A 23,628-nucleotide genomic window follows, 5' to 3' on the forward strand; every position below is an offset into this window, starting at 1 on the left:
CACTAAGTCGGCAAGATAGAGAAAAGAAAATAAACAGTCTTCTTCTGTGTGATGATTTTCAAGTTTCTTCCGAATGGCTTTTACACCCTTGGCAAACAATGCCGCATTGTTATACCAGCGTGTATAAAATTAGACCTGCCGAATTTGTCGGAGTTCCCTACCGAGAATCGGAGAAACTTCGCAACAAATTCGACTTAAAGACGAACAATAGATTTCGATCTCCGTGGAAGTTTATTTTGGTTTCTTCAAAAGAAGTCTGTGCATTAGAAGCTACGTTATTCGTAAAACTCGGCAATTAAATCACCGTTATTTCCAGAACACGCTTCAGTTTCGCGTGGTCACGAGCGGCTAGTAAAATTCTTAAGAATCCATAAATTGCGCCGCAGAGAGAAATATCCGACTAACGAGTGCACGTTTATTATAAATCATAAAGATAATTACGTTAAGAGTCGCTATGCCAGCTCATTAGGTCGCAAAATATCTTGTCGCGTCGTTTTTTTTCATTAGCCGTTCTACGGCTAAAAAAGATCCCCAAGGCTATCTAGTCGAGACAGAGGGGAAGCCGGCATAGAAAACAATTTGGACGGTGGATCCTGGTCGGCCGCCTTAATTAGTTTCACCGAAGATTACCAATCAACAATTTCGGAATCACGGCGCTACGATTCCCAATCTCTCCTTGATGTCCCCTACTTAAATGTAATTCGACCGTTTTTCTTACGCTACAAAACATATAATTCTACTATCTCATTATTATTCTTTAGGGTTCATCAAAAGTTTTTATTGGGATGTTTAGGAATCTTTAATTAACATCACGACGACTAAAAACATTTTCGGTTTCTTAATTATATAAATCGATACGAAACATCGTAATTAAGTAATGAAATAACAGATCGTCGATCACACGAATAAACCACCTTACAAGAAAATCCTGATGAGTAACTTTTACTTTAAAAAACGAAGCTAATAATTCACACGATCGAAGATGCATGCAAGTCAAAGGGATTTCTTTCAACCCTTAAACCGAACTTACAACCACGAGACCCGAAAGAAACGGTTAAATCTATTACACGTTCGAGGCTCGATCATGATTATGGTTCCGAGGAAAAAGGTCTGCGATGAAAGGAAAAGGAAAAAAGGAGAGACCAGGCAGATAAATGTGGCGAAGGGAAAGGACAGAAGGGGGGGGAGTAGAAAGGGATAGAAAACATTTTGTAGGCTCGATGGGCCAGGTTGCAGGTAGGCAGTAGACCCTCAAATCGGTCAAAAAATGAGGGGGCACGCAATATACTTTCGAAGCGGTGTGTCACGTCCCTTCATGCTCACGAACTCGTTTAAGATGTTCGCTTGCTCTATGGTCTGGCCGTCTGGCAAGAAAGCGATTTGTGGTTGATAATCGCGATTAAATTTCCGTTCTAACTAATTTTGATGATTCCGTCCTGCCATTAGTTGATTTCGTTCTCGTTCCTGATCCCGTGAACGAGTGTAGATTTTAAAGACTGATTTGAAGTTTACGCTAAGCTTCAAACGACCAAAAGAAAATCAATGGAGCGACAGAACCACCAGCTCGAGACTAGTCGCGTTAAATAAAGTTAACCCTAATTGAACGTTCGTAATCTCTGAAATGTATTTCAGCAGAAAGATCTCGTGTATCTTTTATGATCTTGATTAAACCAGATACACGTTTGAACCTTAGTGAAAAGCATGTAAGAAGATTGAAGCTTTGCCTAGATATCTTTCCAAGAATTTCCTTCTTTCATCAGCCTATCTGGGAAGCAACGGTTCTTTCGAAATCATGAATGCCAAGAGGGTCTTGCTCTGTAACGATTCACCGAGCGAAACGCGGCTTGTTTCACTTTGTACGTGGTGCATCGTGAAACTTGCCACGTCCTATAATAATAGTTGCAAAGCCAGGTAAAAGCAGTCGCGGCAAAACCTATGAGCGCGACGAGGAATAATAAAGTGGAAGGGAAGTCTTCGTGGAATTTCTTATCTCGAGGATGTTCATCTTCTGCCGGAGAAACGAAGGAAGAGAGTAGGAACGAAACAAAGGCGGCTGATATGTCCAGACACGTTATCGGAATATTAATATTCGGCCCTTTTACATTTCTGTTGGTAGTACGAAAAGCCGGCGCGCCACCCTGGTGACAATCGATCGTCCGTGGTGAAAACGTAGAACGAGAAAAATCGCCGTGCCGCTTCGAATGTAATGGGACACTTCCTGATGCACGCCGGTGATAATTCTTCCCGACATCGTCTCTTTCGAGAGATCTTTGGGACTCGAGGATGTCCTCGAATTTCGAACTTTGTTTCGCCACTCTCGTACTGCCAGTTTCTCTCCGTCTTAAATCCATAACTCCGATAGACGTAGTTTCCCTTTTCTTTTGTTCCAATAATTTGAAGAAAATTGTTTGGAACTGGGTATGTTGAACGCAATTTCTTCCCCAAGGTCTAAGAATTGTCCAAACATGCGTATTACGATACCTTGTTTCAATATTTAATTTCTTGATAGATAAATCTTCGTACAAGAGATTTCATGAGTCTATTTCCTGTTTGTAAGAGGAGAGCAAAGTTCAACCGTGAGGAATTCAAAACCACTCAGTCGCCTTGAGCAATTGGATACAAATCCAAATTTTCCCATCTCTGAAAAAGTAAACTTGTGCATTTTGTGCAATTATTACGACATTGTAATCACCTGTATTTCGTACATTGTCTGTTTATTTCAATAATGTTTCGAAATTATTCCATATTTTGGAAAAATTACGAAATGTTATGTAAATTACACAAATCTAAAATATAAACAAAATAAGTTAAAAAGTAAACGAACTAGCACAAAACAGAACCAAATGCATTCAATTAGCGATACATTTTCTAATTCGAGAGCTACGATAAAACATACTTTTCTAGAATATATAATAGAGAAGCATTGGCAGCATGCACGTTCTGAATAGGAAGTCCCATCATGCGTGACCCTGAGTTCTTAATGTTGATTTTTTTACTTAACATGGTTCTATCTCTCCAGCTACCGTGGTCCTTTGCTTCTTTAGAAGGAATTTCATGCAGCTGCACGTGTGTCAATATTCTACGTAGCCCACTCTACGAACAATAAATTATTTATAAACAGGATCAAGAGGAACGTATTGAAGTGAAAATGAAACTTTGAAAAAGGTTTGCCTTTGTTCAGCTATAGGAAAGAGCATCTACTTACTCTGAAAATTGATTCTTTGATATAACGTCTAGGTCTAGAACGGTCATGTTTTGTCTCTCATAGAAGAGGAGTTTGTCAGCAGGGGTGCAACGATTGCTTGTCTTTCATCGGGCTAATAAGAAACCTGTATTCGAATTCTTTGAATACATAGCTTTAAAACTAAAAAATATAGGCCCCGACCACTTATTTTAAGCTGACTACCCACATGACGATAATTATGTATCACAGAAAGTTCTCTTAGCGTCTCGTTTCAATGGAGCGACACACATTTTCTTAAACGATTTCTTTCTTGGAGAATATCGCGTTAGAACATCGAAGTGCTTCTTCTCTCTCCAGAAAGCGCTCGAGTACCCTTCAACCTCGTTTCGTAAGTGTGTGCAGGCTGCAAGTCATTTGGTCGAGCATCCCCTGAGATCTGTCAGCCGTCCGTAGGACGTGATAATGCGTAGCGACGGTTGTTGAATTCACGCACACGGCGACGTATGGTTGATCTCATATTTTGGCCGACAGCTCTTATTTCTTCCGCGGTAGAGACATCGATACGTGTGTGTAGAGACTGCGGTAGGCCTCGTTAAGAAGGCGCTGTGATGAAGAAATCGCGGCACGGCTCAAGACGTTCCTTCAATTTTGGACAAGATTCGGGACTCTTCTTCTGGTAACTTGATCATGAATTTTTCCCCGCTTTTTTACAATGTATTATTTCTTTAGCGACTGATACGGTTTCTAACGTAGATGACTCTCGAAACGTCAAGTATTTACGATACAACTTGCAAAAGTGCCGTTGTGTAAGATGGATTACTAGCCCGGACCAATTTTCTCTCTGAGAATTATACTATTTCTTCGTGAACCTGTTTCGAGAACGCGGTTATTACGCGTCATACATTTCGCGCAATCGAATTTAAGCGCCCATAAACAAATCTAAATAGTCGAATGCCTATGCTCCTATTACTCGCTATATCAATAAATGGAGTACGCAGTTTGATAACTGTTCTAGGATAATTGATGTGTATAGATAAAAAGAGAATCTTACGCTATTTACTAATCTTTTGTAACAAGTCACTTATTCACGCAGGTACTATCATCATTGTAAATCTAATCTCATTCACACGTTACATAAATCCTAATTATACTTTCAGATTCCGAACAATATATACTAATATTTTATCACGATTTGTTTCAAATAGAATCTAATTATCAAATATATACGTGGCATGAGTAAGCAATCGAAATTAATAAACAAATGGCTGAACAAATACAAACAACGAAATATCAGTTTGTAGGTAAAAATGACACAAACGAAATTCGTAAAGTCGCTGATATCGAGGAGGAAATCTCACGCAGTCAACGCTGATGGCTGCCTGTTGGTCTCGTTGTTATTCGCCGAGTTCGCTTGTTCCATGCTCTTGTCTTTGGACCGATCTGTCGCCTCAACCGCCGTCGTTTCTTCCTCCCTTTCCAGATCGACGTAATAAACGTACCTTGCCGCGTAGCAGAGCAACAGCATCTCGATTAGCATCAAGGCATTGTAGGTAACTGAAATCGGACAGAAGAAAGTAACAGTTCTCGTTTCTTTATCTGGTCTCACGTATGGAAATGTTATGGGAGCCTCGTGTTCTTTCATCGTGCTTCATGTTCTCAGACCAGTTGCACTGTTGCTCGCCGTCGAGGAAATTTGAATTCATATTCAAAACATTGCTTTCTTAGAATTCGAATGTTACACGTAGAGTGTCCAACTTGTACGCAAGTAGCTCATGTTTTTAGCTTCACGGTGATTTTTTAAAACGATTTAGGAAAAAATTAAAAAAACTGTACACGTATTTGTTATTGTCGGTTTTTCAGACGAAGAATACAAAAAAGTATTACCATTGGCGTAAATTTGTGGCGTAATTGGTGGATTGCAAGGAAATAGGCCTGTTTGCGGTAGACTCTTCACGATGAACGCTTGTAGCTTTGAAAATAGCAGGACCATCTGGGATACTGTGGTCTTGCGGTGTAGTTTCGCCTCTATGAAATCAGCAGAAAGTTAAAAACGAGCATATCTATCAACGCTACAACAGCAGGGGACAATGGGACTTTCCAAGAACTTGGAAATTGCTTTCCCTCGCAAGTTACTTGTGTGGTCTTTCACGCGATAATTGCTAACCGTAAAAAAGAAGGGAATCGTTCTGGTTCTATTATCGTATTCACTGAGGCTAACGTTTTTTCTCACAACGATCGACGATTTATAACATGTAACTTCAACTTATAAAATCGAGTTTAAAAATTGTGGAGTACTTTTTTCAAAAGGGACACGAAGTTAAGGATATGATTCGAAGAAATGGCTAAAAATTGTTTTATAATCGTCCTTCTGTATAATTTCGCTCACTGGAGAGAGATAGCAGGGAAAGATTATGCTTGGAGAGCCGTCCTCTCAATTAAGTATGCACAATTTTTACCTGGAGCGACTTCCTGCAGACTCTTCATGGTAACAGTCAGTCCGTATATTCCCAGAAATATGCTGATCACTGTGAATGGCTGGAGATAAATCCCATATTGCGTTATAAGAGTAGACTCTTCGATCGACATAAAGAGAGATATGCAATAAATCAGTCCCTAGAACCAATAGACACAAACTTGTTAATACACTGGTACACTTCTTCGGAATGATCTAATTGATGTTTAAAAAAACGAATGCTAATCGCAAACCTTCGTGGATACTAAGAAATGGACATTTGACGAGCTCAGGCAAATACTTTTTACGAGACGAGAACGGTTCCGAGCACAGGCGTAAAAAGTCAAGGTGGAAAAGAAGAAATAACCTGAATAATAGGAAGTTGCAGGACTAGTAGTCGGAGCCAGGACAAATTAGCGTCGGTCATTTCAAGATTTGGAAAGGGCAGACAGGGCCAGCAGCAACAGGGACCAACTCGTAATATTAATGGTGGCGTCTGTGTGACCTTTTTACGTCCTATGTAGACCAATAACAGATACAGTCGATACAGGGCTATCGTTAAGAAGATTTGAGTTACAGCTTCCGATAGCAACTGAGTCCTAGAAATAATTAAAATATTGTTAGCATTGTCGGAATAGAAAATAGTTTGTGTATAATTTCAAATATTATTTGTATGCACGAATGCAGAGTGCAGTTTGTTCTGTATCGGGGCACCCTCAAATTGAAAATTTAGATTTTCCCTAACGAAGTGATAAATGCGTTCGAAACATGTTGAAAATATCAACATTCCTGATGATGGAATTTTCGTGTCGGTGTCCTAGCCTCGTTTGCATTATCGAGAGGACCCATCAAATTTTAGACATCGACAGCGCAGATGTGACACGGCCATCGATGCAGGGATTATCTCGGAAAATGGAGATCATTAGCTGGGACTCGGAACTGCTCCTTTATTTTATGGTCGTTAAAAGAATGTCTGAAACGTACTACCTCTTTGTTTCGTTTCTTGTGCGAAATTCGATCGCGTCCTCACTTTTTTCTTTTCTGATTTATCTTAAATTTATCTTAATTGGACATTCCGATTTATCTTATTGTGAATCTCAGCTAAAATTAGCCTATTTTATGTTACGTTACGTTATCACTTTTCAAGTTTTTTTAATTATTTTTGGTAGGAAATATATTTCGTCTTCGAGAAGGTCGAGTTTGGTAGTTTTTTAAAGATCGATATAAAAAATTGTTATTTTATATTTTCGTCCCACTGTTGCAAAGAATCATCTTCATTCGGCTTACATAACGATTTTCAATACACGTGCATTGCTATACCAAAACCTTAAATGTCATTGTAAACAATTTACGTTGCAAGATATTTTTATATTTTTAAAAATCTATCTCTTTTTTTAAATATTTTTCGATGGACAGAAGTGCAATGATAAATCAACTCGTTTACCTTGGCATTCCAAGAGCTGTAAGACTGCAGACACTTGCTACAGGATACACTGAGAGGATCATGATACTGTTCGTTTTGTAGGATCTTGTTTCCTTTTGGTAGAAAATATTGTGGAAAGCATCCATGGCAAAGTATAGCGTCAAAGTGGAGAGTATGGTACCAAAGCTCAATAAACCTATACCAAACACATTGAAACCTAAAAAAGGAAAAGGATAGGTATAGAATATGACATAAAAAATTAATACACAATGCTTCTGACTAGCCATTAAATTCAGCAAATTTTGCTCAGATAAACAAAGAACTGCGAAAGTATTAATAGAATTTTCTACGTCTAGAAGAAATTCAAGATTTTATCGCGACTGATTGTTTGCATTATGATAATAATAGCGATTATACATATTTGTCCATTGCAATTGATATCGATTAGCACAATACACGAGCCATATCATAATGGAGACGATAATAGCTTATAGAACTTAGATAATAAACAGGGATGATTGAGCTGGAATAGGATACGGATACGCATTACAAATACTAGGTTCTATTTTCGCAGCATCTGATAGTGCAATTTTAACGCGATTTGCTAGACGTGTTAGAAAAACATAAGATAAAAAAGTTCATGGACTCACAGAGCGTGGTCAATCAATATCTCTCACTCAAACGGTTAGATATCAGATGGTAGCTTTATGTTTCTTTAAGAATTTCTTGCATCATAAAGATTAAGAAACTGGCTGTTACAGAGACGTTACGCAGTAAAGTGTACAATATATTATCATTCGGAAATTGGAATACGATTTTCTCCTATGATTTCTCGGACGTGATTTCTCAAACAGGAAAAATGTTTTTTTTTTTTTTTATAAGAAATATATGTTAGAAAATATAGTAGGTTTAAGGATACTCGTTACGCAATCATTAAGTATAATATAGAATCGTACTGTGTTATAAATTTCTACATACGATGCAGTGCACATCTACATCTCTACAGTGTATCGCAATTACAAAAGGAGATTGCCTTGCGACCCCCAGCTTGATCGGAGGACAAGATTCAACAAAAAATATTTAATTCCAGACAACGTGACGCACTTACCAGCACTTATAATTTGTGCGAATGACATTTTCTTATTCATACTGCATGAATTGAGAAAGAAATAATTTTATTCATTTATTTTATATCAACGATATATTTTATTTTCATATTAGCGAAAGTTAATACCTCTCCTTAGCTTGGTCAAGTATGTAATTTCCAGAAAGTGTGTTCATTATTAATTTCCGTTGTGTAATTTATTATTTGGATATCTTTATTTCGATGAACCTTTTCTAAACTGAAATTTATGTCCTATGAATTGTTCCTATGAAAATATCTGTACCCTCGTTAGTATTCTTCGTTAGTACTCAGGTCATACATAATAATCGTTTAGGAGGAAGTTTCCCGAGTTTACTGTGTACCAACATATTTAACCTAACACGTATTACAATCCTCGTGTAAAACTTTCACCGACGCATTCGCTTCCGCGCATGCTCCGTAGATCAGAGCACGTGAAAGGTTCGACGTCAATTCGGCTGAATAAAGCGTTGCAATATGTATAATTATTGGAAGTAATCGATAAAATGTTGTATGCTAAAACTAATGACAAATTCCAGAATTTAACAAAGAGAAAATTATTTTCATGAAAATTGTTACATAAACGTGCTCGTGTTTGACGCGAAGAATTGTTTGAAACACTATAATAATAAATTATTATAGTTATTTACGTACTGTTTCAGAATATTTCGTGGTTTACTCTTTAACGATGCTAACAACCATAATGCAGTCGTGCTTATCAGCTAAATTGTCGTAATCTCTCTCCATCAATAAAATCATATTAAAATACAGAAAAATAATGTTGCAATTTAAAATTAAAATTTTAGTTTTAGTTTCTCCTTTAAACTTTCACATGTCAGGAAGTCGATATCGTCGACATTAATGATATAAAATTAACGTCAAACAGCAATCAGGCGAGTTACATAGTTATCGATACATAGAAAAATGTCACTGACATTTTAATAACATCAACCAGTCTAGAACGAAGAAAAAGTTATGTAATTTATAGAGGATCGAGGATCTTTGCTGGAAAAGAACTTACTTTCTATGTTCTCTATCGCAGAGGGCACGTAATTGTGATCGCAGCTCAGGTTCCTGAAGGAATTGTCCAAATTGTTGAATTCAATCTCCATTTTGGAAATGCGGGGGCCGTTTGCAACGCGATTTCAGCTCACACTTTCGATCCTTTTTTCTTCGAGGGACTTCTACTTGTAAAACTCGTCAACGTGAGAGGCGAACTGACGCGACGGTCGTAGAGTTTTGAAAACGGCAAGAGCGACGAAGCTGCATTAACTGGCGAGCAGTGAGAGTGAGTTCCCCACTTTTACCTCTCTTGGATCGTATTTGTTACAACGAATGGACAAAAAAATCAATAATGTTGTACTTAGCAGTATTTTGTCGATATTTGTTATCTATCTTTCTTATCATCGACCACATCTTGGCACGATTATTTTATATTTTTCTTTTCCCTTATATTTTCTGTTACTTCTTTCCTCACTTTCCAAAGGTTATGTAAGAATTAAGAGCCCGGACCTCGGATTAAATAATTCTGAAAAATTGAAATCATATGCATGTATATACCGATGAATACATATCGTATTCCGGTGAAAGTGAAAGCCGCTGAGATTATACATGGATACTCGTGACACAAGTACAGAATAGATAGAGATTATCACATTGGATCCCCCGCGTTAAGAATCCATTCTGTATTTTCTTAAGGTATAAAATAGTTATATACATTGAATGAATGTGAGACTATTATTACGTGTATTTGAAATAAATATATATACGTATACATATGACATATTTTAGAATGTACAGGTTACTATAAAATGTTGCCGTGCATGGACAAAATTATTGTAAATATTAGTATGTAACAATATTTTGAAATGAATAAATATAATTTAATTAACGAATAAAGGAAAATATATAAAAAAAGCCAAAATTAAGTCATAATGAGGAAGTGTCACTAATTTGACAAATTTGTTTGATTTTTCAGAAATAATATAAATTTACGTTAAATAGTAGATATGTATATTTCATATTTCTACACAGACGACTATCTTTATAGCAAATGGTATATGCATATTTTTTAAAAGAAACTCTCCCATGGTAAACTACCGATAAATGGTGCGTCTATTTTTTCGTATATACCATTCGTGGTATGTAGAATCACCGTTGACTAAGCTCTGTGTAATCAAATTATAACTATTCTATGTCTCGTCTGTGGTTATAATGCAATAGCTAAATTCAATCTTAATTTCAATCACTAACGTTATAATTTTTTTTTTCTATACTAAATCGGTAACGTCGTATAACAATATTATCGACGTAGCACCTTTTTTCAAAGTATATATGGACTTGCAATTAGATGTTTGTATATACTTTTTTTGTACGTGGGATAGTTGACAAAGTACTTACATATACGAGTACAATTCGAATCGAAGCTACGAATTAAATTTTAGTCTATAACTGTATATTATTAATGTCAATATGTTTACTGGAGAAACTCAATCGATCACTTCTTTTATCATTGTAAGTAGATTAAAAACATATTCTGCTTTACAACTCTCACCGAACAAATCCATAGAAGGCCTTTCCCAAGCTACTAAAAGTCACAAACTTATGATTCACCATTTCACGCGAACTAGCGTACGACGGTCGATTCAAAATATTCATTCATCGCGAATTGTGCATGACTACCCGGGTCCTGCCCGGTACTTTCTTTCTCCTTGAAAATGAAAGATCAAACCAGCCTTTCTATTTCATATCAGCGACAAGAAGAAAGCGTGTGCATCGTTCGATCACCGTCGGATACTGTTTAAGGTGCCGAAAAGCGGAGGGAAAAACAAGTGATGGGTTCACCTGCAACGTTCAGATCTATAGATGAACCAAAGCCGCGTGCACGAGGACAGTCGAAGCAAAATAAGCGGGTGAGATAGAGAGAGAGTTGGAAAGTAGGCCTTAGTCGTTCAGTCAGTAGTCAACTGCGTGCCAAGACGATTGGTTGCCGTAATGGTAAGTTCCTCGGCGGTTCTAGCGTTGTTTCAAAAATTTCTTTGAAACTAATTTCTAAAAACTAAAATTGAATTTTTCATCATTCATTTGAATTTGTTTATTTAACGTTATTCAATAAGATCTTCGTAGCAATTTTCTCATAGCTGTTGATGAATAGCCCGCTTTCATGGTTACACGAGCTTGATCTAAGTAAATGATCATATTGCTAGTGATAATAATAAATCAATAAATTTAAATTTAATCGTTGGAGAATTCTAACATATTACTCGTTCTGATTACATGAAAAAATATCGATTATATGTCACGGTACTTTCGCACGTCGTTACTAATCTATCAACGGAATAATACTGAAAGTTGAAAAAGTGATACGCGACAGTCACTTTACTACTTACTTTACTACTCGAATTTAATTCCAAGTAAGATAGACGACACTTAGAAAATATCTTTGTTAGTGTTTATAAATTTTAAGCGATTCGACATGGTAAAGGAAAACGACGGTATATCCTTTATATAAATGTTTGTTCAAAGTGACATACGTGAAAATCACAAGATCAATAAGCTCGTGTTAACGCGTGAAAAGGGTCACGTCATCGAAGACGAAAGTGACTTTCGACTTCGAAGATCATTATCGTAAATCATCCAGCGTGTCTAATTTCACTGCTTAACACAATCACTCCACATAATACTGTTTCCATTACACGAAATACTCATAACGCTGTGAAATGGAAATACGTCAAGTACAGTTTTTTAAGACGTCGAGCTATTCCTGGTTTCTTCTCCGATTAAATTTTATCCACGAAGACGAAATGGCAGGGAAGTCTAAATACTCGAGCCATTTTTGTGACGGTTTAAACTCGGTTTAAATCAGCCGGAAAATAATAGTCATTTCAAGAAACGAGCACATAAAAAATTGTCTAGAAAGTTTTCTGGAAGTTGAAAGGAACGAATGTAGCAAAATCACGTTTCCAGGCCGCTCAACACCTCCAATAACGATTAGTGATAGTATAAGTAACAAATGTACAGCATGGTGGCATGTTATAAAATACAGCGTCTATTATAGCAGTAATTTTTTTCGATAATTGTTATATCTCACAGCGGTATGACAAGCGCTGCCGGAAATTACGATTATGGTATCGTGTAATTGTACCTTTCTTTTCCATCCTATATAATTTTTCGCAGATTCAGGAATCGTTCAATTTTTGTACTATATTGCATAACATAACCAGGTTATTGGACTTTCTCGATCGGCTAAATAAGTCAAGGATATTTTGCGAGAGCTGTTTTATGAATATGAAAGAGACACGGTGCTGAGTTCAACTGATCGCAATCGTTTCTAGATGTTCGAAGGGAAAAAGCGCGAGCAATATCCATCTTACGTAAACTCGATGATTATTTCATTAAGAACCATTTATATGTGCCTATAACAGATTCTCGACGAAGATTGAGAAAATGTTAACAATGTTTTAGAGAGAATTTTGATTAATTGATTTTCAACAAGCGAATTGTTAAGTAATACGAATGATACAAGTGTATGAGCTAGATTTCTGTATTCGTTGCGAGTCAGCGATTACGTGTAAAATTTATTCCGAGAAGCGGTTGTGAACCACAAAGTGCGTTAATAACGCGGAATCGTTAATTCCTCGAATGCAATTGGCATTCGAAATTTTAATCGTAGTTCATCCTGCGACTCTTCGCATAATAAATAATATAGCGATGATACTTTAATCGATGCAATAATTGTTTGCGCAGTTCGCGGTTTTCTGTTTGCTGCTCCTCTTCAGTCTAGGTCACTGCCAGGACAATGAACTTCCGTCAAGATTCGAGATCGAGAGCTCAATCAACCGTACGATCGAGGAAGTCGAAAGACAGGTTCGCGATGACGCCAGTTTGCCCAGGCTAACTAGACAAGAAATAGTGAATATTCTGGAAAACATCACGTCCCAGGACTTGCACGAATTCAAAGACAAAGAAAAATTTGAAAAAGCGAGAGATTTGTACCAAAGGGCGTTAATGGTTGTCCTCCCTTACAGTGCTAAAGAATCGCCTGGAAACTTAAGGGACCTTTACACGAAACCACCAATGACGAAGATAATTCCTGATTCTTTAATATCAAAAAATGATAAAAACGAGTCTGACGAAGGGAAAACGAAAAAAGAGAATAACAACTTAGAGAATTCCGAAAGATTAGTTACCGAGAATTTAATAGTGGATCGTAATTCCTACAAGACCATTTCGAAAGAATCTACTACGATGAAGAATCATTATAAAAATCACAGGGACACGTACTCAGAAGTGCGTACGAAGGTGCCTTTAAAGGAATCGTTGAAACTGGATTCCACGCCTGTCAGGTTTACTTTCAACCTGGAGAATCTTCAGAAAAACGCGTTCACCACTGAGAAAACGACCACGAGGCAATATCCAATTTACAGAAATAATGGAAGCAACGACACTGGATTAGAAATTGTTTATAGCACCAGCGTTACTCATGAACCTACCACGAAACCAGCTTTTAAGGAAATTACTATCGACTTGGAAAAATCCAAAGTGAATCAGAATGTATTGACATCTAGTCAATGGCGCTACAACGCGCCGCCGAGTACCATTATGAAACCAACTCTACCTTCCAAACTCGACAAAATACCGTTTCTTCCAACTATTAACGTGCAGCCTGAAGATCATCTTACTGTTTCTTCGACATCAAGACCAGAAGTCTTAATGAAAGATACCAGTACTGCGGAAAACTTGATGTCGAGTACTGAAAAACCAACTACCCTTTTTGTGACACCCATGTCCATCGAAACGTCTTCGAAAGTGAAGTATAGTTCCACGTATTCCTTGAATTCTGCAGGATTTCGTCAAGCCGCTACGACAACAACTACTACTAGTACTACTGCAACGTCCATGCCAATGAGACCAGAGGTGATGGATCTGTTAGCTTCGATTGGGTTACGACCAGGTAATAGCAGCAATGTTGAAGATGTTTATAAGAAGAACAAGGATATTCTTGAGAGCAAAGTACAAGTTCCAGATCTGAATAGCATTCACAGTACGATTTCTGCTGGAAATGACGCAGTATCGATTGTCAAGCAAAACGCTTTTGAAAGCCCAGGATCTGAGATCAAGAAAGGCGTGGAAAATCTAACTCCGGATGTTCAATTGCTGTTCAAAAAGTTCGGTCTTGAAACTTCGAATTTGGCCCAACCCGCGACCAGCACCACAGAGAAGACGACAATTAACCTGAACTCGTATACAAACTTCAAGCCTCTGCCTACTTCCAGCGTAAAGAATCAAGAGATGAAGGAGTTCTTGGCTAAATTTGGACTTGGCATCAATGACAATCGAAGACAGAAATCGATGAAACCATCTACGGAGGCTCCATCCGTGATCGAAGCTGTACCCAACAACATGAGAGGGATTTTGGAGAACATAGGCCTGATCTCTAATTCTCAAAAGTTAGCCAAGACTGTGGTAAATTCTATGGAAGACATGGAATCGACAGAGACATCCAAGTATCATGTATTCAAACCACACGAAGCGACTGTGGATAACGAAGAACAGAGAAACAAGATCAACGAGCTTCTGGATACTGTGAAATTGGTGCAGGAGGGCAAGGCTAACATTCAGAATGTTAAAAAAGTGGCGAACGATTTGCTGCAGACCACGAAGATTCTAAAAGACGGGCCAGATCCGCTGAAACTCGAAGAGATCATCAGGACCTACAACGAACACGTCAGAAACGAAGTGAAGAGGCAGCAAGAAAATCAAGAGGAGAAAGAAGCAAGCACTGTTACCACCACGCAACAAACTATCTCTCCTTCGAGCATTACGACTGGTATTAAGAAATTTATGATATACGTTTTGGGTGGTACGGAGTATTGGGTTCAAAAAATAGTTCAGGGATTAACGAAACTTCGAAATCTATTAATTAACGTGTATAACAAAATAATTAGACGAGGGTCTGGTTGACTATCTGATCCCTACTAATTCTGTACCAAAAAATTTTCGACTCGTATTCATGCATCTTTTTTGTCATCTTTCACTTACTCGAAAGATATAGCAAAACATTTTTTACTGCGTTCTTAATTGCTTTCCTTTTCTGTTCTAACAACGTTGATGAGCCTATGTTTATGTTAAATCTTCTTCTCGCGCAGAAGAAAGGCCGATTTTTCCCACAAAAGGAATAGCTGGGAAAAGATCTATGAAAACTACAGATTGGTCCGAGGTCTATCACTTTCCATTCGCTTGTTCGTCTTTCTTGCTAATTGTGAGAAATACTCTGTACATAGAGTACTAATGTTCCTTCTTCGTGACTAATGCTACAGAGAAATTCTGTGTACATTGTACACGTGTTACCATGTATTAACGGAACATTTACTCTTAACGATACATCATATCCTATCTCATTGTATAATATTCATTCTTATCTGCAATGTTATTGTTGCAAATTATCATTGAAATCTGAATGCATGCAGTTTCCTACCAATTCTCAGAGTACGTCACTCAACTTCAACATTTCTCAGTCTTACAACTCACACTTCGAACGGAACAGCGTCGAACGAAATTTAAACCCGAATTCATGATGGAACTTGTCAACAGAATCGGCAGATACCACCTTAAGCACTCCCATGACGACAGATTCAGCGAGAGCAGCTTCTGATCAATCAAAATCGGCCACATCGATATCACCTGAGACCTCCTCCTCTTCTACCACCGTGTCGACCACGACCAGCTCGAACCTGATGGCATTAGAGGAGTCTTTCGGTGGTACGACCAAAGAACCTGACACTGCCCTGCCTCCGAGAAGGAAGAGCGGTCTCTATTTCCTGGTGGATTGGAATTCATTTCTCGAAGTCGGTGAAGAGGACAAGGAAAAGATCAACGTGAGGTTTGCGCCAAAAGTTGGTGACAGAACGAGATTCTTATCAGTTACTGTGCCTTAGACATTAACGGTACCAGAAGTTACTCGTAGTTTAGAATTACATGCTGTTTGTCGCATTCTGAAAATAACAAGTTTGATGATGCGTTTGAGAATCAAAGTAACGATTAATTTTGTTTAAACGATATGTACATACGTAGGAAAATGTAATATATTGTTGAAAGGGATATGAAGGGATTTAACAAATTATAAATTGTTAGTACGTTTTTTTTTTTAGAACATTTTGGTGTACGATACATTGATTATCTATTCACAAAACATCAAGGATAATTGTTACGTTACACGGTTTTACAACACGTAGTTATTTATGCACGTTGTTTGTATTATAATATGTTGACTAAATAAAACGTTTTCTCTAAAGAAAACGAGCAACTAACATTGTTTGACCTACATACTTGTGAAAGCGTACAATTAGCATGTACAAATGAAGAAAAACCTATGGGTTGATAAATTATTCAAGAAGAGAGGTCATGGATGCTAACGAATCACTGAAATAGTATCATAATTTATTTCCAATCATTAACTCGTTCTACTGATCCAGTAAAATATAAAAGTTGTTGTATTCTGAGAACCACTGCGTGTGAACTCAATCGCGATCAAAATATTTTGTATCGTACGATCGACTGTTACGAGTATCCCTTCCGAGATCATTCGATCTAATCGCAATGTTACGATGCCCCCGTCAATTCATAACCCTACTTTTTGGTTATTTCTCTTCGTTTGTGCGAACATTACAAATTGCTGGGATATCAACCATGTGTTAAAAACTCCACATCAATTTGCGGATATCAATTTATCACGAATTACACGAAATTCTGAAAATGAATCGTTAATTTGGATGGAATACGAATTCAATACAGGCGCTGGGAACAGAGAAGGTACTGTACATGATATTATTTTGTTTATACCGCGTATAACTTTAAACATAAATACCGACGACAGTTTCCTTTCATTCTAGAGCTCGTAATGACAGATATCTTTGTTCGTAAATACGCAAACTTACCAGAAACAGTGACAAATTGGCAATCTCTAGACGTAAATGGTATCAACTATCTATTTGGGGTTCAGAAATCTATCTTCTACGTTTACAAATTTAATCCGGATACGGCTGCTGTCTATGATTCTATTAATTTTGATCTGGAAGATACTATATTAACGTTTAGAGTGATCAACCTTCACTCGGAACTTGATGCTACGGTCGTTTTCTGCGTAGAATCGAACAGTGGAAAGATGTTACGGTGGTACAGACTAAAAGATGGAAATGTTTTTCAATTCTTTTGGTCGTGGTCAGCACAGAAACGTATAAGAGACATGAAGTTCATTGAACATGAAAAGCCATACAAAATATTGTTGTTGAATGACGACGAATTAGATTCTGGATTGCAAACGTCCATCGACGTGTATGGATTTATCATTGACTTTTCGATCAATACTTTCGACTTTTGGTAATTATTTGTAAGATATAAATTTGCAATAATTGCTGAATCCATACATTTAATCCGAATTATTCGTTCGATATAGGTTTCATGATAGGCTCTTTGTACCAAAATCGTTCGGTATAGAGATATGTCCTATTTATGAAAGCATTTCACTCGCTGTTCAAGGCATGAATGATATCTCGCTCTATGAATATAGACCCACTACTGAAGGCCGTATTTTTCAGAACCTACAGACGATAGAGTCGTATAATTTAAACAACTTTGTCTGTTTTGAGAGCGGTTATATTCCATTTTTGGCGACTTCTGGACCGGAAGCTGGCCTCTTTTACTTTGTAGATGGTGAATTCCAGTTCAATACAGAGTCTGAGTCCAACTTTGGTAAAACTAAATTCCATAAAGAATTGAATTACCGTGATTCTCTCCCTGAATAACTAATTGATGTGTATTACAGATGTTTCAGAAATCTCATGGGTGACAAACGTAAATGTAGATACGTATAGAAACGAGTCATTGTTGTTGATTCAACTGAAGAACTCCACGGTAATCGCTCTTGCCTGGGAAGGCCTGAATTTCAAAAGAATCTCGTTACCTAACAATATCCTCGATCAGTTTGATCTATCCATGATTACACCACTTCCGAAGTATGGATTCATCTTGGGTAATCGAATTGTAAAACTTAACGTGCAGTTGAAAAACACGAAACATCCGATTCAATCCAGTATTGAAAGACTGCTGATCTTGCAATCTTTGTTAAACGTAGGTATCGTAGGCATTCTTAGAATATTTACAAATTACAGATCTTCGAAATACCTGTTTAGGATTCGTTGAATCATCAAGAGAGGATTCTCGATGAAACAAAGGCACGTCTCGAAAAGAGTTACTTAAGGAATCCTGTAATCACTGGAGTTTGGAATGTTAGTACAGTAAACGCCACGAATGCAATTATATCCGATAATGTGACCTATAATTCGATCACGATAGGCGGCACGACTTTAACGAAAGAAGATCTGAAATTCGACGCAGACAGTTTCGCGGAGAAATTGAAAAATGTAAGCCGAAAACTCGATGAAATCGATTCGAATTTGATGAACGCCGTAGAACACAATTTAACGGATCTGCTTTCCAATTCGGATGTCACGATATTTGGAAATATTAATGTTACTGGCAATTTGTATGTGGGAAACTTAACTGCGCTGTCCATCAATGACATCAACGAAACAATTATCTTTGATTCCATTGAGGCTGAAGATCTGACAGTTCATTCGGTGAATGGTATTCCTATCGAGAATATTCAGTTTGGTGATTCTATAGTGGATTATAGTGCCGTGGATTTTTCTAAAATAAATCGTGCTCAAGTAAACGGGAATCTCTCCTTCTCTGCGATTAATGGGATTGATTGGACAATATTGATGAGGAATATTGTATGGAAACACGAAACAATGTATATTCCTGGAAATACTATTATCGAAGGGGTAAAATTTAATGCTAGATATACAATTTTATATAAGTGGCATAATTAGTTCGATGTAACAATTATATTGATTTCAGACGCTGATCTCAGATATTTTTGAGCTGGGTACCCTAAATAATCTTTTGTATCCAACAGAATATGTTTTGGAGGATAGTGATACTTCCGTGATTATAACCGGTACCAAATCGTTCGATTCGATGCTGCTATCACAATTGGAAAATGTAATCACTCTAAATGGCGTAAATTTCGAAGACTACGTAATTTTGTATAAGGACAACATTCTAAAAGAGGAGATTACCTTCGAGAACATAAAAATCGATGAAGAATTCCGGGTATGTTTTTGGGCAAGTTTTAGGCGCATTTCTAGTACTGTACGAATTTTTTACGACTATAGATAGATGGCGAAATATCAGGAATTAGTATGGAAGATAGATTAATGTTGAATGAAACTTCAAAGATGTCATCGGATGTGATGTTTTTCAACTTAAATGTTTTGGGAAATGTTACATTCGACACATTGTTCATGAATAAACGTGTACTAAATTTAGAGGATTTATTGTTAAAAACCGACGAGGAAATTAAAATTACTGGGATTAAGACATTTTTAAAGAATGTCGGAATAAAATCTAATGTTACCATCACATCCGGTATGGTTAACGGACATTTTTTGGATGAGTTCGCGACTTTGGACACAGTACAAGATTTTCCAAGTATGAATTCGCTTTCTTTTATCGGTAATTAATATTCGTATATTAATCACAATGAATCGTTTCAGATTTAACAAAGATACTATCGAACGTGACTTTTGGAAATGTGACGTTTGGAGCTATGAAGAAATTAAAAGCTTTCTTCAAGGAAAATACAAATTCCAACAATTGCTTGGACAGGATTATTGTGTTTAAGTCTCCAATTATTGTAGACCAGTTGTCTTTTGATGGACTAAACAACAACGTTTCATTCGACGTCTTTAATCAAAAAGTGAACGAAATATTTCAAAACGTTAGCTTTGAAAATTTAATGACGGAAACATTACTGGCGGATAAAATAACACCAAAGGTTATTAATGGTCTTGATTTCACCAATTTCACAAAACATTTAGAGTCTCCGAATATTGGAGTCATCGACCAGTTGGAAACTGATCGCTTGAACGTGACATTTATCAATGGAATATCGCTGGATGAGATCAGTATGTTGACCGATAAATTAGGCGCGACTTTAGACAGCATTCTTAATGGAAGCAAAACTCTAAACTCTCTTCAAGTAACAGGAATGATTATTACAAAGTTACTTAATGGAAATGTCTTGGCGGATCTGTATACTGAAGATGAAATCGACACCGTGATTTTCAAGTCAGATGTTGTCATTAAGAATTTGACGATTTTGGACTTAATGAATGGCTTCAATTTTTCAGAACGCGTACTTGATACGGTTTTAAAATCCGAGACAAATATAGTAATCAATGCACATAAAATGTTTGACACAGTTATTTGCCATCAACTTGAGGCAACCGCTTTGAATGGCCATCCCATAGAAAATATTCTAGACCCTTTTAAAGAACAGGTGTTAACAGGTCCTGTTATCGTCAATGGTTCTGTGACAATTCTTAAAGAATTCAATACAACCGGAAGTATCGGTGATGTACCATTCTATAATCTGACAAAGAAATTCAAACGTTTAGGAAACAATAGCTACGAATTGCACGGAGATGTTCGCTTCCTTAACAATGTCACTATAAAAAATCTTTACACGAATGGATTAATCCAGGGAAAAAATTTCGATCACTTCTTAACCACGATAGTGTTTAACAACAAGGATAACCTTACAGTTTCTGGCACGAAAGTGTTCGAAAACACTGTCATCTTTAATGATACGTTTGTAGTGCGGGACAAATTGAATGACATAGATCTGAAAAGATTCCAAGAAAAGGTCGTCTTCATAGACAAGCCGTTCTTTATTAAATCAAAAATTATTTTTAGAGATGGTATAAAAATAGAAAAGGATCTTGCAGTTTGGACAAACCTCACAACGAAATCTATTATGGGAATCGATGTAAATGACTTGCATCATGATGTTCTAAACCTTAACAGACCTAATTATATCGAAGGTGACTGAAATTCCGATTATTTTAGATTACATCTGGAAATGTTTTGAAAATGTATTTTTTTCGATCGCAGGTACTACCACGTTTACTGATGTCAATTTTCAATCTGATATTCAAGTAGAGAAATTCAACCATTTGGATATGAATTTATTAATACCGCTGGACACTGAACAAAGTATAGAATTTTTGAAATGTGACAATGTTACTGTAGATAAAATGCAAATTTTGGGAAGAATCAATGACGTAAACTTACAGGAGATTCAATACAACACTTTCATGGTATGTATATTTAAAATCAATCAGTTATTAATGTATTGGATGTTTTTGGAAATTCCATCTTTTTATTTAAAAGAGACGTGATTTTATAAGGAACAAGTAGATCTACTTAGATTATTTGATGATCAATTCCTCCAGTTCTCCAGTAGCATTTTTGTTTTCAGATGACTGGGGACCAGAAAATATCAGGACACTTTAATTTTCGTGGGAATGTTCACGTTCGACAGAATTTCAATGCTCACATTATTAACGGCATCGATCCGAAAAGTTTTATACCTTTGAATTCGAAGGGTTCTATAAACGGTAAAACATAGACGATAAATGTTTCGAAGAGATGATCGACAAATGATTTTATGATACATAAGCCATTTTCTGTAAAACACTTACTTTTCTAGGCAGTTTTATATTCGAAAGACCACTATTTCTCAATCAGAGTCTTCGAGTGTTAGGCTACCTGAATGGCATAGATCCGGTTCGTTGGGAAGCGGTGGCGGTCACGACCAACAATTTAGTATCACAGTTTATCTCCGGTAAATGGGTCGTATTTGGTAACGTTTACTTTGAGAAAGGGGCATCGGGAAATGATATGTTAAACGGCACGAACATCAAAGAGCTGTCAAATACTTTAGCAAAGGAACATTTAGGGATGAACGATGTATTGGCGGAAAAAAGTGTATGAAAACCATTTTCAATGAACCTTTGAGGTATTAATGATTTAGAAATTTGTGCAAACGCTTATGCTTTCTTTTTAGGCAAATCTGGATAGTATGTGTGAGGATTTGCGCGAGCTGAAACGCTACGCTGAGAAACAAATTTACAAGTTCAATGCGTTCGATTATCTGCAAGTCATCAAGTTCCATAGCAGCATCGTTAGCGTCCACCATTTCGAGCTGGATGACTTTGACTATATAATATTAAGCTACAATACCTGTCACATGCGCATGTACTCTTTTACTGGAACAAAATTCGAGTTGGTCGTCAACATATCTAATTTTGGAGTGGTCGAACAATGGACCACTTATAAACACCGCCAAGCTTTATATTTTCTCACTTCAGGACCAAGTTCTTGTGGAAGGAGTCCTACAAATCTATGGAAGCTAAAGGATGACAAGTTTAGGGTAAGTTTTAGTGTTATATTTGGAACTAAAGGTGATTAAATATCATTATCCTATGCTTCGTTAAAAATTTTAGCACGTTTTAAATTTTGGCCATGATACAGACAGTAACAAAACAAATCAAGACATATTTTTGACGTTAATTAACAAAAACGAACGGCTGCAGTCATCTAGAAGTATGAACAAGGAAATACAGAAGCCTCTTTCGTCTCTGGAAGACGATGATAATGTTCAGATTATTTTCGAGGAAGATCAAATATTGTTGGCTAGCAAGAATGCTATTAAATATAACGTTAATCATTCTACCAATGTAAATCTTGGAAAATACGCTAGAAATTCAGAAAGTCTGAAATTCAAAGTTGGATTATTTGAGAAAGAAATGTTTTTGTATTATGATAAAGATGTTAGCGAGGATAGTATATTTGTAAGTTAAATCTTCGAAAAAATACTTAATAAACCATGCCTTCCAACTTTTTGATTCCTATTTGTTTTTTTTTTTTTTGTTTCTATGTAGATTTTTAATAATGATGTAAAAGGAAAAAGGATCGTTCAAACAATAAAGGCACACCGACCAACATCCTTTACGATACTTAATTTCGATGGATTGATCGAAACACTACTTGTTTTCGTTGAAAATAGGAAGAATCTTCGAATTTATGAGTATAAAGGTAATTATTAAACTATTTTTCGTATAATAAATACAAAGGGAGTATTTTTTTCAGGTATTCAAGGCTTCCTATATAAGGATAGTATAAGATTGAATGTTAATAAATTATTTACCTTTAAGATTAGAAAGTATCCTAATTTAGCGAAACGATATTGCCTGAGTTTAATCTATGAAAACAAATTAACAATTTTGGAAGCAAAAATGTACGGCGAAAAATTAGATATGGAAACATTAACATGTTCGAAACGTTGAAGTTTTCTGCCAAAGAATTAATATTAAAAACGTTATTAGTACGTGTAAGATTATTTATTGTAGCTATGTAAGTACGAGAGTTAGAATTAATTAATATTCATCGTACTTTATAAAACTGTATTACATTATAATTAATTGTATGTATCAATTATAAGCATATTCGATAAATAATACTGCATTCTTGCATACTCT

General features: G+C 36.6%; 3 protein-coding genes across 5 annotated transcripts; 2 read left to right on the forward strand and 1 right to left on the reverse strand.

Annotated features, from left to right (window-relative positions):
- Positions 1 to 1,812: 1,812 nt before the first annotated feature.
- On the reverse strand, positions 1,813 to 9,426 carry LOC122570579 (organic solute transporter alpha-like protein). 2 transcript variants are annotated; one of them, XM_043733077.1, is made up of 8 exons: positions 9,204 to 9,426; positions 7,081 to 7,276; positions 6,004 to 6,235; positions 5,641 to 5,797; positions 5,069 to 5,209; positions 3,206 to 4,738; positions 2,897 to 3,093; positions 1,813 to 2,640 (listed from the first exon to the last, which is right to left on the reverse strand). In XM_043733077.1, exons 1-6 carry the CDS (start codon positions 9,292 to 9,294, stop codon positions 4,539 to 4,541), a joined length of 1,017 nt encoding a protein of 338 aa, XP_043589012.1. In that variant the 5' UTR covers positions 9,295 to 9,426; the 3' UTR covers positions 1,813 to 2,640; positions 2,897 to 3,093; positions 3,206 to 4,538. The 2 variants fall into 2 exon arrangements, with proteins under 2 accessions (XP_043589012.1, XP_043589011.1); XM_043733076.1 differs by lacking the exon at positions 1,813 to 2,640 and having other exon boundaries at positions 2,719 to 3,093.
- On the forward strand, positions 9,324 to 16,447 carry LOC122570575 (uncharacterized protein DDB_G0284459). Of its 2 annotated transcripts, none has more exons than XM_043733071.1 (4): positions 9,324 to 9,470; positions 10,988 to 11,179; positions 12,929 to 15,011; positions 15,776 to 16,447. In XM_043733071.1, the coding sequence occupies exons 2-4, from the start codon at positions 11,177 to 11,179 to the stop codon at positions 16,117 to 16,119; spliced, it is 2,430 nt and encodes an 809-aa protein (XP_043589006.1). In that variant the 5' UTR covers positions 9,324 to 9,470; positions 10,988 to 11,176; the 3' UTR covers positions 16,120 to 16,447. The 2 variants fall into 2 exon arrangements, with proteins under 2 accessions (XP_043589006.1, XP_043589005.1); XM_043733070.1 differs by lacking the exon at positions 9,324 to 9,470 and adding an exon at positions 10,571 to 10,696 and having other exon boundaries at positions 10,936 to 11,179.
- Positions 16,448 to 16,788: 341 nt separating this feature from the next.
- On the forward strand, positions 16,789 to 23,614 carry LOC122570573. The gene is made up of 15 exons (XM_043733063.1): positions 16,789 to 16,993; positions 17,074 to 17,560; positions 17,637 to 17,932; positions 18,006 to 18,310; positions 18,373 to 19,026; positions 19,103 to 19,357; positions 19,420 to 19,735; positions 19,801 to 21,129; positions 21,200 to 21,405; positions 21,567 to 21,705; positions 21,798 to 22,075; positions 22,155 to 22,520; positions 22,594 to 22,941; positions 23,032 to 23,185; positions 23,240 to 23,614. Exons 1-15 carry the CDS (start codon positions 16,789 to 16,791, stop codon positions 23,434 to 23,436), a joined length of 5,535 nt encoding a protein of 1,844 aa, XP_043588998.1. The 3' UTR covers positions 23,437 to 23,614.
- Positions 23,615 to 23,628: the final 14 nt, after the last annotated feature.

Source organism: Bombus pyrosoma, linkage group LG9 (assembly GCF_014825855.1).
Source record: "Bombus pyrosoma isolate SC7728 linkage group LG9, ASM1482585v1, whole genome shotgun sequence".
NCBI classification, from domain to species: domain Eukaryota; kingdom Metazoa; phylum Arthropoda; class Insecta; order Hymenoptera; family Apidae; genus Bombus; species Bombus pyrosoma.